General features: G+C 42.5%; 1 protein-coding gene across 4 annotated transcripts in view; it reads left to right on the top strand.

Annotated features, from left to right (window-relative positions):
* The window catches only part of pamr1b (peptidase domain containing associated with muscle regeneration 1b), a 121,010-nt gene that overhangs the window by 21,744 nt on the left and 82,084 nt on the right, over positions 1-17,182 (top strand). For 3 of the 4 annotated variants that reach the window (XM_026203180.1, XM_026203178.1, XM_026203179.1), the window contains exon 2: positions 6,496-6,672. In XM_026203180.1, coding sequence (XP_026058965.1) covers positions 6,496-6,672 — 177 coding nt within the window. Of the gene's footprint in view, positions 1-3,985; positions 4,287-6,495; positions 6,673-17,182 lie in introns of those variants that run through there. The other variant, XM_026203181.1, reaches the window with a different exon arrangement.

Genomic DNA, 17,182 nt, shown 5'->3' with positions numbered 1-17,182 from the left:
CACTCATTATTCATCCACTATATATTGGCTTGTCTCCCGTCTTGTGTTTGTGAGATCGTTGTTTCATGTTTAATGTGGTTACCCTGATCGTCGGCTCTAGTGTTGTCTGCATTGGATGTTTCTGTTTTCCCTAGAACCTCATCCACTCTACGCACTTCCACTCAGCCACAAACTCTTACCTTCGGCTCTATTCCCCGCAGTTCCTGTGCCATCCTCTCCTGCTGCCTACTCACCATCATCATCCAGACTACTCACCTTCTCTCCGCCATCATCCGGATTCCTCACCTCCTCACCACCACCACGGAGTGTCGTCTTCTCAGCAGCATTGTTTATTTGTGTCTTTGTATTCCTCTCATCTCATTAAATCTGTTAACTCGCATCTGCTTCCAGACTTTCTTTCAATCCACCGTCACAGAACAATCTCACCAACATTTAAGCAGTGAGCACCAATACCCTCACGGATTTCATGCACCTCAGCGTCAAGAGAATGGATCAGCAGCAGGAGAGCATCTCGAACACCAGACGCGCTGTCCATGCACTGGTGGCACAGGTGTCCGAGCTCACCCAGCAGATCCATCAACTAACGTCTCCCACTGCGCCCATGGCACCGCCTGCGACGTCTGTCCCCTGGGAGATTCCCCAGGACCACTTCCAGCCAGAGCCGCGACTTCCGGCGCCGGAGAACTATGCGGGTGAGCCAGTGTTTTGCAGAACTTTCTTAACTAAGTGTTCAATGCATTTCGCCCCAACAGCCCCGCACCTTCACTACTGAGGATTCTAAAGTAGCATTCACGCTCACATTGCTATCTGGCAAGGCTGCCTTATGGGGGACGGCGGTGTGGGAAAATCAACATCCGTGTTATGCCTCGTTCCACGCCCTCTCTGAGGAGTGAGGAGAGTATTTGACCGGGCCGCTCATCGACTCTCGGAACTCCGTCAAGGCTCTTCCTCAGTGACCGATTACTTCATCGAGTTCCGCACCCTGGTGGCCGCCTGTCAGTGGAACGAGGCGGCACAGTGGGATAGATTCCTGCATGGGTTATCCGACCGTGTTCAGCAAGAGATCTACCTCCTCGAGCTGCCCCTTACTCTTAATGGTCTCATTGAGTTGGCTTTACGGGTTGACGCACGGATTAATCGCCTGGGCCACCTACCCAGTCCTTCAAGGTCTACCATCTCTCCTGCTAGGGGGCGCTTGAGTCGAGAGAACACAGATGGTTCTGTCGACGACCACGAGTCCATGCAGGTGGGTAGAGCCTGGCTGTCCCGGAGGGAGAGGGAATGGCAAAAGTCCCAAGGACTGTGTTTGTACTGTGGAGGCTCTGCTCATAACACCTACTCATGCCCGGTAAAAGAGCCAGACCGATATTAAACTTGAGGCTACTATTGGGTGGAATCTCCGCTGAGAAGTCCTCATCTACATCATCGACTCTCCTTCCGGTGAAACTGCGGTGAAAGAATCAACATCAGGAATATCACGCCCTTCTGGACTCCGGAGCCGAAGGTAATTTCATTGATTCTTCACTGTCCTTCCTGTGTCTCTCCCCATCCATGTCACCGCACTCAATGGCCAGGAACTGCCTCACGTCACACACCATATGAGTCGTGTCTGGTTTCTGCTTGTCCTGTTGTCCCTGTTTCTGTCTTTCAGAAGGAGAACATGGTTTTGCCAAACGTGCCCGTTGAGTATCTGGACCTGAAGGAAGTGTTCAGTAAGTCCTGTGCTGCTTCTTTCCCTCTGCATCGTCCCTACGACTGTGCCATAGACTTAGTGTCAGGTAAGTCTCTGCCTAAGGGCAAGTTATAATCTCTTTCTATTCCTGAGAGGGAGGCCATGGATAAATACATTTCTGATTCCATAACCTCTGGGTTCATCCATCCTTCCTCTTCTCCAGCGGGGGCGGGGTTCTTTTTTGTGGGTAAGAAGGATGGTTCTCTGCCACCTTGCATTGATTATCGAGAGCTGAACAACATCACTATAAAGAATAATTATCCTTTACCACTCATGTCTTCACCTTTCGAGAGGTTGCAGGGAGCATCCATATTCACAAAATTGGATTTACGCAATGCTTATCATTTGGTCCGCATCAGGAAGGGGGATGAATGGAGAACTGCCTTTAATACCCCTAGAGGGCACTCTGAATACTTGGTGATGCCGTTCGGGCTCTCCAACTCGCCCGGGGTTTTCCAAGCACTCGTGAATGATGTGTTGAGAGATATGGTAGATCAGTTTATATATGTTTACCTGGATGACATACTGATTTTTTCTTCATCTCTCCAGGAACACGTTCAACACGTCAGACGAGTGCTCCAGAGGTTACTTGAGAATGGGTTTTTTTCAAGGCGGAGAAATGCGTATTCCATGCACAGTCTGTTTCCTTCCTAGGGTATATCGTCTCGTCCGAGGGAATACGTATGGACCCTGACAAGGTTAAGGCTGTGATAGATTGGCCATCTCCAGATTCCCGTAAGGCCCTACAGCGGTTTCTGGGGTTGGCCAATTTCTATCGGCGTTTCATACGTAATTTCAGCCAACTAGCCTCACCTCTGACACCCTTGACCTCTCCCAGTACTCCGTTCAGGTGGTCGGATGCAGCTGAGGCTGCGTTCACTAACCTCAAGAACCGCTTAGTTTCGGCTCCTATCCTTGTGGCCTCTGATCCCACACGGCAGTTCGTGGTTGAGGTCGACGCATCAGAGGTGGGGGTAGGAGCAATTGTTGGCTGTCAAATTAGCATTAGAGGAATGGCGTCACTGGTTGGAGGGTTCAGGGGTTCCCTTTATTGTTTGGACCGATCATAAGAATTTAGAGTACATTAGAACTCCCAGAAGACTCAATTCCAGGCAGGCTCGGTGGGCACTTTTTTTCGGTCGTTTTGAGTTTACCTTATCGTACCGCCGAGTTTCCAAAAATGTCAAACCCGACTCTTTATCACGTCTTTTTGATCCCTCCGCCCGTCCGGTGACTCCCGAGTGTATTTTACCTGAGAAATTAGTGGTCTCAGCACTTGTATAGGAGGTCACGCCTCCGTCCGGTTGTCCACCGAACCGTTTGTTTGTGCCGGAGGAGTTAAGGTCCGAAGTTGTCCAGTGGGGTCATTGTTCTAATGTGGCTTGTCACCCAGGGATAAGTAGAACTAATGGGTTAGTTAGACAGTGATTCTGGTGGCCACGTATGGCTCGCGATGTCCGCGATTTTGTTTTGGCTTACTTAGTTTGTGCCAGTGGTAAGTCATCTAACCGACCTCCTGATGGGCTTCTTCAACCGCTGTCTGTCCCTTCGAGACCCTGGTCCCACATCACTCTAGATTTTGTTACTGCCCTCCCGCCCTCTAATGGCATGACGGTCGTTTTGACCGTAGTGGACCGGTTCTCGAAGGCGGCACATTCTACTAGTAACATTCCCCTGCTTTCCGTTTCTAATAAATTAGCTCCCAAATTTATCGGCCCGTTCACTATCACCAAGACCATTAGTCCGGTGACAGTCCGCCTCAAACTACCTCCTGTGTACAAGATGATACACCCCGCCTTTCATGTGTCCAAAATTAAACCCTTGTTTTATGCACGTATTAATCCGCCTACTCCAGTTCCCCTGCCGCCGCATCTTGTAGATGGGGAACCGACATATTCAGTTAATCGTATTCTGGACTCGAGACAGAGGGGACGAGGATTCCAGTATCTGGTGGACTGGGAAGGTTACGGTCCGGAGGAGAGGAGATAGGTACCTGCTAGGGACATATTGGATCACTCCCTTATTGATGACTACAATCAGCAGGTAGGCCCTTCTGGGAACTCCAGGAGGAGTTCTTAGGGGGGGGGGGGGGGTACTGGTAAACCCTGATCTCGGGGTGTTTACACTTTGTGGTGAAATCTGTGTTTCGCGTCTGCACTGATTAGCTTGTGGGTGTCTCTGTTAATTGTCATCAGCAACAGCTGCCACTCATTACTCATCCACTATATATTGGCTTGTCTTCTTGTGTTTGTGAGATCGTTGTTTCATGTTTAATGTGGTTACCCTGTTCGTCGGCTCTAGTGTTGTCTGCGTTGGATGTCTGTGTTTTCCCTAGAACCTCATCCACTCTCCGCACTTTCACTCAGCCACGAACTCTTACTTTCGTCTCTATTCCCCGCAGTTCCTGTGCTATCCTCTCTCCTGCTGCCTACTCACCGTCATCATCCAGACTACTCACCTTCTCTCCACCATCATCCAGATTCCTCAATCAAATTCCCTTAAATCAGTGCTGAAGGGGACTGCCAAGGACTGGTGGCAAGTGGAGAAGAGAAAAGTATGCATGGATGGAGACAATTTAAAGAGTTATTTCTTTGTTCATTCCATAGTTAAGATTGTGATGATGTGGCAGCACATAAACAGTTGGAGAGAAAGCAAAGGTTAAGGGAAAGCATAAGAGACTTTGCATTTCTTTATTGTCCTCTGTGTTTAAGATGTAAATAGGAGATGTCTGAAAAAGATATGGTGGATCCTGGAAGCACTTTGATGCTCATGCGTGAATCTCTGTGGAAGCATATGAGTCAGGGTGAACCTTGTGGTCCAAGCAAAGGCCAAGTTTTCATGCTAACCAATGGCCAGAAGCATGAAGCTGTAAGAAAATTGCCCTGGCAATGTGAAATCCAAGGTCAAGGGGTGGCATTGACAGTATTAATTTTGAGGGACCAAAATTTGTCTGTATTATTTATTCTTGGAATGGATTTTTTGAAGACAGGAGTTTTTCTAGATTTTAAAAAAGACTAGTAAAGACTTACAGTCACAAATGACCTGGCTGATCATGTGTTTCAACAGGTTACATGTAAAGCTGAACCTACTTAGCCATACAAAAATGAGTTGGAAGGTATTTTATACAACTGGATCACCGTATACTCACAAGACATTGACACACTGCACAGACACACTGCATTATAACTACTGATGAGGTGCCAGTGAGGAAGAAGGCAAATAGACTGTCCATAGATAAACAACAATTTGTAGATGCTGAGGTTAGCTCAGTGATAGTTGTACCAAAAAAGGAAGGGATCTTGAGATTATCCATTGTTTATGCAAACCTCAATGCTAAGACTCATCTGTATGCACACCCGATGCCTCAGATTCAGGACATCTTGGAGTCTCTACATGGAGCTGCCATATTCTCCACATTAGATCTCAAGAGTGGATACTGGCAGATAGAAATAAAACTGCATTTGTGACATGTGCAGGGATATTTGAGTTCCGATGCCTTCAGTTTGGCCTGAAAATTTAAGCAGCTACATCCCAAAGGTTAATGGAGCATGCCCTGAAGAGTGTAAGAGGAAAGTGCTGGCTAGTATACATTAATGACATATTTGTATACTTAAGAAATGAGGAAGAACACCTTCAACATATCAACCAGGTGTTATAATGCTTACATTATGCAGGGCTCATGCTCAATCTGGCTAAGTGTAATTTCATGCAACGCACCATTGCTTTTCTGGGTCACATTGTATCCACAGAGGGAGTCATGAAGGATCCAGCAAAGGTGGCAGCAATTAATGTATTCCCTACCCCTCAGTCATTAAAAGACTACGTTCTGGAAAATGGTCTATTGTTTCAAATATGCTGGATAAACAAATAGGTAATACATTTCAATTAATTATCCATTCCTGTTTGAAAAAAAGATTTATTGTGTTATGCTGATGACAATCCACTTGGCAGTCATCTTGGAAGACTCAAAACCTTCCTCAGACTCCTGGAAGTAACTTTCTGGCCAAGCATATCCTCTGATGTGTATAAACATTGTAAAGAATGTCTAACATGCCAGAGATACAAACCTTCCCTTTCTAAACTATCTGGTCATCTTCAGTCAACTCAAATCGTTGAACCTGGGTACATGTTGGCGGTAGACCTGATGGGACCTACATGTAAAATATGCGCACAATATGATTGGTTTTTTTTGTCGTTGTTGTTACTTCTTATGCAGCTTGTCAGTGAACAACATCTCTGTGTAGTTAATGCTGCTCCATGTGAAAGCGTACAGGTGATGGAGATTAATCGCTGATTACAGAATCGACTTTACTGACAAAATGCTCATTAAATATCATATTAAATTCATTGTGCAATTCAGCACTACGTATTTCTTCATTTGAATGACATAAGTTTGATCTATGTTGTTTACACTAAACAGCAATACAAACATTACTGGTCATTTGATTTTCTACTTAAAAAGAAATAAAGAGAAATTATAAACTGATTATTATTATTATTTATTGTGTAGTGATGGGAGAAAAAGTCAAATTAAATTAAACTCTTGAGTAATTGCAACTAAACTATGTTAAAATTACTTGATTAAACAAAATTATTTAGGCATGTCTACATACAAGCAATCTAAATTTTCATTCATTTAGAGTGAATCCTTAAAACAATTCTTTATATCACTCTTTTAATATAAGAACGTCTTTTACAGCCATTTGATAAACATAGTGTATAGTCAGTTTGTACTGCCTAAGATATTGTGTTTTACTTGTTAGATTACAGGTACCTGTACAACTACTGTCCAGGACCCGAGTGGAATGTGATGTGTAGGGGATGCTGTGAATATGATGTCATCCACTGTAAATGTCCTCTTCAAGGGTCTTCGATAGGTTATGCAGTGCCATGCTGTCGTAATGCTGTAAATGAATGCGATCCCTGCATCATCCATCCAGGTGAGCAAATAACACACAAACACATTTACTACTATTTCTCATTTTTCTCTTCTTGTTATGAACATTTTATAGTTTGTCTATGGTTTTGAAATAGCTACATTTGAACCTATATACTCAGTAATTAAACAGTAAATAAACAGCTTGAGCAGTCAAACATCTAACAGAAACATGAATGTCATACTGTATCTGTTGTATATTGTAAATATTCCATTAGCCCAATGCATGTTATGATTTGTTGATTTTGACATTTGGAACTCTGGAACTTGTTAATGAAGCATACATTACATAAGATTTAATGGTTAAAGGTTTCTTTTCTCTCTCTCTCTCTCTCTCTCTCTCTCTCTCTCTGAGCAATAATTTGACACTTTCTTGACTGTGTGGTGTCTGTAATAGGTTTTACAGCAACATGAAAATTAAATGGCCTGGTCTTTTATTTATTTATTTATTTATTTTTGGGTGAGGTTAGGCTCTCTGTACTAAATTGATGGATGATTATTAATGTCAGTTAATAATGTTAGCAGGCCTATTGAGCACAGTAATACCATGGTCAGTAAACCATTTACCAGTGGTTTTGGCATTGTGAGCAGGTGCCAGGTCCTGCTGAAAAACGAAATCATCTTCATCTCCATAAAGCTTTTCAGCAGATGGAAGCATGAAGTGCTCCAAAATCTCCTGATAGCTAGCTGCATTGACCCTGCCCTTGATAAAACACAGTGGACCAACACCAGCAGCTGACATGGCAAGCCAGACCATCACTGACTGTGGGTACTTGACACCGGACTTCAGGCATTTTGGCATTTCCTTCTCCACCAGTCTTCCTCCAGACTCTGGCACCTTGATTTCCGAATGACATGCAAAATTTGCTTTCATCCGAAAAAAGTACTTTGGACCACTGAGCAACAGCCCAGTGCTGCTTCTCTGTAGCCCATTTCCTGCACACGCCTGTGCACGGTGCCTCTGGATGTTTCTAATCCAGACTCAGTCCACTGCTTCCGCAGGTCCCCCAAGGTCTGGAATCGGTTCTTCTCCACAATCTTCCTCAGGGTCCGGTCACCTCTTCTCGTTGTGCAGCGTTTTTTGCCACACTTTTTCCTTCCCACAGACTTCCCACTGAGGTGCCTTGATACAGCACTCTGGGAACAGCCTATTTGTTCAGAAATTTATTTCTGTGTCTTACCCTCTCGCTTGAGGGTGTCAATGATGGCCTTCTGGACAGCAGTCAGGTCGGCAGTCTTACTGAGTTTTGAGTAATGAACCAGGCTGGGAGTTTTTAAAAAAAGTTTAGAGAAACTTTTCATGAATTTTTTGAGATAAGAATTTTGGGTTTTCATGAGCTGTATGCCAAAATCATCAGTATTAAAACAATAAAAGACCTAAAATATTTCAGGTGGTGTGCGATGAATCTAAAATATATGAAAGTTTAATTTTTATCATTACATTATGGAAAATAATGAACTTTATCACAATATGCTAATATTTTGAGAAGGACCCAACAAGTAATCCGCAATTAGAACACAATGACAATAAAAAAATACAATAATACATACATACATATACTTACCTAAAGGATTATTAGGAACAACATACTAATACTGTGTTTGATCCCCTTTCGCCTTCAGAACTGCCTTAATTCTACGTGGCATTGATTCAACAAGGTACTGAAAGCATTCTTTAGAAATGTTGGCCCATATTGATAGAATAGCATCTTAAAGTTGATGGAGAATTGTGGGATGCACATCCAGGGCACGAAGATGTACATCTCACATCTTTGCTCTATTGGGTTGAGATCTGGTGACTGTGGGGGCCATTTTATTACAATGAACTCATTGTCATGTTCAAGAAACCAATTTTAAATGATTTGAGCTTTGTGACATGTTGCATTATCCTGCTGGAAGTAGCCATCAGAGAATGGGTACATGGTGGTCATAAAGGGATGGACATGGTCAGAAACAATGTTCAGATAGGCCGTGGCATTTAAACGATGCCCAATTGGCACTAAGGGGCCTAAAGTGTGCCAAGAAAACATCCCCCACACCATTACACCACCAGCAGCCTGCACAGTGGTAACAAGGCATGATGGATCCAAGTTCTCATTCTGTTTACGCCAAATTCTGACTCTACCATCTGAATGTCTTAACAGAAATCGAGACTCATCAGACCAAGGCATTTTTCCAGTCTTCAACTGTCCAATTTTGGTGAGCTCGAGCAAATTGTAACCTCTTTTTCCTATTTGTAGTGGAGATGAGTGGTACCTGGTGGGGTCCTCTGCTGTTGTAGCCCATCTGCCTCAAGGTTTTGCGTGTTGTGGCTTCACAAATGCTTTGCTGCATACCTCGGTTGTAACGAGTGGTTATTTCAGTCAAAGTTGCCCTTCTATGAGCTTTAATCAGTCGGCCCATTCTCCTCTGACCTCTAGCATCAACAAGGCATTATCGCCCACAGGACTGCTGCAAACTGGATGTTTTTCCCTTTCACATCATTCTTTGTAAACCCTAGAAATGGTTGTGCGTAAAAATCCCAGTAATTGAGCAGATTGTGAAATACTCAGAACAGCCCGCCTAGCAAAAACAAACAAGACACACTCTAAATTGCTTAAATTGCTTATTCAGTTTGGAGTTCAGAACATTGTCTTGACCAGGACCACACCCCTAAATGTATTGAAGCAACTGCCATGTGATTCGTTGATAAGATAATTGCATTAATGATAAATTGAACAGATGTCCCTAATAATCTGCGGGGTATGAGATGACCCGAGGGCCATCGCGCTGTAATGGGGAGGCTGAGGCAGTATTAGAATCCATTTGCGGTAGTTTATTAGGGAAAGATCTTATAAACAGAGTCATTAAAACAGGCAGGAAGTCAGTACCGTAATGGCAGTCCGATCTTTAAACATGCCAAGGGGAATCCATAAGGCAGAGATGAGTAGGCAGGCAAAAAAGGTCAAACACAAACATCAGTCCAATCAGGCAGTAAATCCAATGGTGCAATCCAAGAAGCAAGAATGTGAAAACAGACTGTCAGAATAAACAATGGGAAAACCCTTGGTAAGGCAGGTAAACTGGCAATACTTTTCATAGTGGGAACATGCTGACTCGTGTTAAATAGTGTCAAACAGGAAGTGACTTTTGAAGCAGAGGGAGCTGTGAACAGTCAGTACTCAGGCAAGGGCTCCCTCTGCTGACGTGGTGTTACAGAATCCCCCTCCCTATGAGTGCCTCCTGGCACTCATCCCAGACGTCCCTGTGGTCGTGGCACTGGTCAATCGGGTCTGGCTTGGTTAAAGTCCTTCGTAAGGGAAGGATTCAAAATGTTGGAGGCAGCTACCCATGACCTCTCCTCAGGTCCATAGCCTTCCCAGTCCACCAAGTATTGGAGCTGACCCCCTCTCCTTCTGGAGTCCAATAGCTGTAGGCTGGTGCTCCATCAATGTCCAATGGTGGTGACTGTTCCTCAGTCTCATTGTTGGGGTCAGCATCCGAGTGGACCAGTTTGAGAAGCGATACATGAAAGGATGAAGAGATACGATAGTTAACAGGAAGCTGTAGTTGGTATGTGACCTCATTTATTATTCTTAAAATTTTGAAAGGACCAACACACCTTGGGCTGAGCTTCCTGCTTGGTAGCCATAACTTGAGATCCCTTGTGGAGAGCCAGTCTTGGTTGTCTTGGTTGGTAGGGAGGATGTGGCTGACGTTTCTTGTTGGCCTGGAGTTCCTGTCTTTGTACAGCTTGTTGCAGGCATAGATGTGCACTATCCCAAACCCTCTCACTATGTCGAATCCAGTCGTAACTGTTGATGTGTGAGTCAGTGAGTTTTGCGCATATTCTGCCCATGGGAGGAATTCAGACCATCAATGTTGTTTTCGGCTGCAGTAGGATCGCAGATATTGGCCCAGTTATTGGTTTAGTCGTTCCACCTGTCCATTTGCTTGTGGGTGGTAGACTGACATTAATAGCAAGGTGTTTGCAAAATGCCCTCCAAACTTGTGATGTGAACTGAGTACCTATGTCACTGACGATATCTTCTGGGATGCCATAATTCTGGAACACATGATGAAACATAGCCTGTGCTGTTTCCATGGCTGTGAGGAGTTCTTGCAAGGGGGCCAAATGACATGATTACAAAAACCAGTCTATGATGACTAATATGGCAGTGAAACCATTGGACAGGGGTAAGTCTGTGATAAAGTCAATGGAGAGATGGGACCAGGGACGTTGTGGAATAGGCAGTGGTTGGAGGAGTCCTGAGAAGAATTCCTTGGGAGTCTTGGATTGGGCACAGACTTGACAGGCGTTGACATAGGCAGTGACATCTTTAGTCATTGAGGACCACCAGAATGATTTGCATAGCAGATGCAATGTGCAGGATATTCCAGGGTGGCCAGGGCTGACAGATGTGTGGACCCATTGCATTACCTGGTGCCGTAGATTTTGTGGAACGTAGTGTTTATTAGATGCGTAGTTAGCAGGGGCTGGTTCTTTGAGCTGTTCCCGCTGTATCTCCTCCATGATATCCCAGGTAATCGGGGCAATGATTACAGACGAGCGGGGTATACTTTCAAGGTTATGGTTGTCGAAGGAAAGGTCATACTGTCTAGAGTGGGCATCTGCTTTGCTGTTCTTACTGCCAGGACGATAGGTCACTGTGAACTGGAATTGGGTTAAAAAGAGAGACCAGCAAGGTTGGCATGGGTTGAGTCTTTTGGCACCTTTGATATATTCCAGGTTCTTGTGGTCAGTAATTACATGGAAGCAATGGACTGCTCGCTCGAGCCAGTTTTTCCATTGTTCTATGGCTGCTTTCATGAACAGGAGTTATTTGTTTCCGACATCATAGTTTCTCTCTGCTGCTGTAAATTTTCTAGAGAAGAATGCACAGGGATACAATTTAACAGGTTGGCCATGGCGTTGTGAGAGCACAGCCCTGATTCCAGAGTCAGAAGCATCCACCTCCACTATGAACGGAAGATTGTGTTCCGGATGTTTGAGGATGGGGTGGTGGTAAACCTAGCTTTCAGAGTATCGAATGCTTCGGTGGCCTCCTATTCCACTTGAGTTTCAAAGGTGTGCCTATTAAAAGAGATATCAAGGGTGAAGCAATCATAATGAAATTTCTGATAAATCACCTGTAGAAATTAGCAAACCACAGAAATCTTTGAAGCTCTTTGATAGTAGACCGCTGTGGCCATTCTGTCACTGCCTTGACCTTGGTTTCGTCCATCTTGACACCTTGATGACTAATGAAGTCTGTCTGACGTGTAACTCACACTTCTCTGCCTTAACATACAATTGATTTTTTAGTAGTCGAGTGAGAACGGTCCCGACATGGTTAATATGTTCCTCTTCAAACTTTGAGTAGATCAAGATGTCATCAATGTAGGCAATGATGTACTGGTTTAGGAGGTGTCGGAAAGTATCATTGATGAATGATTGGAAGACTGCTGGAGTGTTGGCAAGTCCATTAGGCATGACCTGATATTCGTAGTGTCCCCTAGTGGTGAGGAAGGCAGTTTTCCATTCGTCACTCACTTTAATTCGGATCAGGTTAATGCACTCTGTAGGTCTAGTTTGGTGTATACTGGCCTCACAGAGTTGTTTGAGGGCTGAAGAAACCAGTGACAGGGGGTATCTAAATTTTACGGTGACGTTATTAAGTCCTCTATAGTCCATACATGGCCTCAGTCCTCCATCCTTTTTCTCCACAAATAAGAATCCTGCTGCAGCTGGTGACATAGAGGGCTGTATCAATCCTGAACTCAAGGCTTCCTCAATATACTCCTCCATGGTCATATTAAGTCTTGACCGTTTGGTCAGGTGCACTCGCAGTCATTAGAGGGTCGCAATGGGAGCCAGCGAAAGCATAAAACCCCACAACGGCAGGACTAGACATGATACTGGACACTAGATAAGCCTAAAGCAATGACCTTATTAAGTACATAGAGTAGGGCAGGATCCCCTTACAGAAGAATAGAAGTAGTGAAGGGTGCTCTTTTAAAACAGCTAAAAGATCAGCATTTCACCTTTAAAGCAGTACGCCATATGGTCAATACACACAATATTTACGATCTGTACATTTAGTATGCAGCACATTATCGATACACTAGCTTGTGCAATAGAAGATCACTGATTTAAACCAAGTGTGTTGGAAATTGCCAGATAAGTTTAATGAAATCATCCCCAGTAGATGAGCCTGAAGCAGCAGCCCATTCATATTGACAGCCTTGACAAATGATGAACAAGCTTGTGGGTATATTTAACTGGTAGTGTTACCGGTGTGGTAATATGATGGCATGCCTCGCAAACATAACTGAACAGTTAGCCTTGGACAATGAGCAACAATGAGCATATTCACCAACATAGCACTAAGCATAAATAAAATGAAAGAACTTTGCTTAGCTTTGTGAAGACGTCCAGAGATGAATTAAAGGTGAAATGGCCAGTTGTTTGTGGATACTTTGATTCATCTTGAATATCTTGCTTCTTCCAGCGGGGAAGCAGATCTCATGTAAAGTTGTTGGATCAGTCGTATTAGTACAACTATGGCGATGAATTGCAGGCAAAGTCATATAATAAACAATGTGAAAACGCTTCTTAAGGCAGGTAAACTGGCAATACTTCGCAAAGTGGGAACATGCTGACTCATGTTAAATAGTGACAAACAGGAAGTGACTGTAGAAGCAGAGAGAGCGGTGAACAGTCAGTACTCAGGCGAGGGCTCCCTCTGCTGGCGTGGCATAACACAGACAAGTTACATTGCTACCAGAGCATGTGAGAGGAGTGGTAATATTTCTTTAAGAGCGCTGAGCGCCTTTCTGAAGATTCCGCTCTGCTCGATCAATACGCTCAGCGCCGCTTGCTCAACCCAGTCCATAATCTAAGCATTCAAGTGCACTTAATCTTGTGTGAGCTCTTCACAGGCTTTATAATCCAGGTATATTTTGTAAAGATCTACTCTCATTTCATCTCGTGTGCATGTGCGTTTGTGTTTTAATGAGCCTGTTTTGAATATTCTATTGCACAACAACGGCTGCTATTTTCATGGAAATAAAGTGAACAAAAATCAAATACACATCTTCAGTTTTTACATTTTAGGTAGGCTATGTTTACTAAGGTTAGATTCATATATTGAATACATTTTAATTAGCCTCATACAATTATTATACAAAAATACAATCATTTAGTTTTGAAAAATTGCATAATTTCAGACAATTATCTAAGAATTTTCGTACCAACAGTTAACAATTAGGCCTAATAGAGAAATGTTATGTCAGAGCGGGATCTGAGCGCGAATTGGTTTTTGGCGAGGGTGAGTGGAATATGAACATAGCGCTTGCTTTGGGCATCACACTGCTCCACTTTGCTCACATGCACTGGTTGCTATCTAGACCTTCGTATTGTAACCCTATCAAAGAACCTAATCAAATATGAAGATATAAACAAATATTTAATATAGGCTTTAGGATTTTTTTTCATTTTGTTTTTAATTACCGCCTTATTACCCCCCCCCCCCCCCCCCCCCCCCCAATAAAGTGCCAATTTCTTTATCCGCCCCAAGATAACAGTATTCTGCACCTAGCAAGAAGAGATGCAAAAGCTATTATGTCAGCCTGTCTCCGGTTTAAAGTCTGACACAGAGAAGGAACACCAAAGATTGCAATCAAAGGGCAAACAATTAATTTGACCCCTAGGACATCAGAAACTATTTTAAAGAAAGAATTACAAAAGTTTTGCAACTTGAGACAAAAAGCAAACGTGTCAAGATTACATGGTGAAAGTTGACATTTATCACACAATTCTGAAACATTGGGATACATTTTAGGAAGTTTTGCCTTCGAAAGATGAGCTCTGTGAAGGGGAATACAAAATCAGAGAGGGGAGGAAGAAAGAGATGATTATTATCTATTGGAGCCATGGTTGATGCCAAGGTAAATTTAAAATGACATTGAATTTGAAATAATATTTTAAGAGAAGAGCATATTATTGTATTATCCATGTAATGTGAAGGGGACATGGGGAGAGAAAAGAACACCATAGCAGAGAGATGTTGAAATACAAGACTTAGCTTCTAAAATGCACCATGGTAAAGATAGGGCCTGTACCCAGAACCCCAGCTTCTGAATATTTGCTGCCCAGTAATAATACATAAAATTGGGCAGGGAAATCCCTCCATTTAGTCAACTTTTTGAAGCAACATTTTAGAAACTCTAGGAGTTTTAACTGCCCATATAGGAAGGAGGAGACTATTTTATCAATATTCTTGAAGATAAATTTAGGAAGAAACAAAGGAATAGCTTGAAAGTGGTAAAGAAATTTAAGGGAGAATATTCATTTTTACAGCTTTTATCCTACCTAGTGAAGAGCCGCCCATCTTTAAAAAACCTGATTTCATGTATGGAACTAATGGTGTAAAATTTGCTGCTTTAAAGGCAGAATAAGAGAGGGTAAATTAACACCAAAATACTTGAATTTATAGCTCTCCAAGTGGAAAGGTAGGTCATTCTGTTGTAGAATGATTTATCAGTAAACATCCACTCTCCTGAAGGTTTAGTTTATAGCCAGAGAATTTCCCAAAATCATCTAATATATGTATTATCTCAGGAATAGATGCAATTGGATTAGTAATGTAGAGTAATAAGTCTTCAGTGTATAAGGCTAATTTATGCTAGATTCCCTTGCAGGTTATACCTTGAAATACCAGAAATGTTTGAAACATTATTGAAAGGGGCTCAATTCCTATGGCAAAAAGGGGGCACCCCTGGTGTGTACCCCGTGATAAGGTAAAATACTCAGAATTAACACTGTTAGTAGAAGCTTATGGGTCAGCATATTGTAGACGTATCCAATGATATCAATCCCACCCCAAAACTGAACTAACGAAACTAACGAAAATGATCACCTCAGAGGAAACACTATTTTGTCTTGAGTATAACATATTAAAAACAATACGAATGTTAGAAAATGAATCCTTTAATGAATCCAGTATGTTCCTCTGAGGTAGGACTAGGAAGTATTACCTCTAAACGAGAAGCCACAATCTTCACATCAACTTTAAGGAGGCTAATAGGTTTGTATTAGTTACATACTGTTGGGTCCTTGCCATCTTTAGGCAATGGAGTGATATATGCTTGTCTCAGTGATGTAAAGCAACATATCTAGATCTAAATATTCCTCAAATACAGACAAAAGCAATGGGGCCAGTTTGACAATACATTTCTTATAAAATTCTGAAGGCAACCCATCCGGGCCAGGGTATTTCTTAGATTGCAACAAATTAATTGACTTAGTGATCTCCTCTAAGGTGATGGGTCCATCAATTTCAGGCACTAAAAGAGGATAAATCCTATGGAAGTTAATACGCCCCAGAAATTGGTTATTTTTTTCTGAATGGTCAGAAGCTTCAGTTTTATACAGAATATATATATATATATATATATATATATATATATATATATATATATATATATATATATATATATATATATATATTAAAGTTGAATTAATCTCCAAAGAATCTGAGGTTAATGCTCCATCGGGCTGTGTAATTTAAGCAATAAATTGCGAAGCTGATGGTCCAGGAGGCGACTGACCTTATCCCCATGTTCATACTAATTACCATGTGTGTGTGACAAAAGTCTCTCCGCCTCACCTGTGGATAACAGATTGAATTCTTCATTCACATTTATGTAGCTCAGGAGTCGGGCTATGAGCATATTGTTCATCTAAAGCTTAAATATTATCAGATACATTTCTTTCTTTTTTTAACATAAACAGAGTAAGAAATTACTTGTTCTCTTAAAAAAGGCCTTTAAAGTATCCCACAGTAAGGATTATGAGATTAAATCACTCGGATTATTAAGGAGAAAATCATCTACTGAATTAGAAATATATTCACAGAATCCTAAATCAGATAGAAGTAAAGTAAACCGCCAGGGTGGTCGAGAAGTGTGAAATGGAAATAAAAGAATGTCAAGACTTAGAGGGGAATGGTCTGAATAATGATGGTCAAATATTCAGAGTTTACAACCTGAGGAATTAGAGAATTATTGATTAAAAAATAATCTATATGAGAAAAAGACTGATGGACATGTGAATAGAATAAGTTTGGGTTTTTGTAGTTTCAAATGTGTCAAAACTTTGGATCCTTTAATGGGTTCATTCAGTCCTTTCACATTACACCTCAAGAATCTAACTGGGCTTCTGATTTCGTCCATCATTTAAGATTATTATATATGAAAGGAGGCCACAAACAGATAAAGAAATTTTTTTTGAGAAATCCACAGCCCACCCCACTAGAACATCGCTGTGACGAGTGGGGCGGGGCCGAGGGACGTGGGAGGAGCTAGGCAGGTGGAGTGATTGGAGATGAGCTACACCTGTTCGACCCACCGGTCTTGAGGCCCACGGAGGAGATGGAAGCATATAAAACTGGAACAACGACAGTGAAGGACGAGAGAGGACCAGGCCTGGGCTTTATTTTATGTTTGCTTTTTATTTGTACGCATCAGTCGTC

Source organism: Carassius auratus, chromosome 25 (genome assembly GCF_003368295.1).
Source record: "Carassius auratus strain Wakin chromosome 25, ASM336829v1, whole genome shotgun sequence".
Lineage (NCBI taxonomy): Eukaryota > Metazoa > Chordata > Actinopteri > Cypriniformes > Cyprinidae > Carassius > Carassius auratus.
The sequence above is the reverse complement of the archived record's forward strand: the minus strand, read 5'-3'. Positions and strand labels throughout refer to the sequence as shown.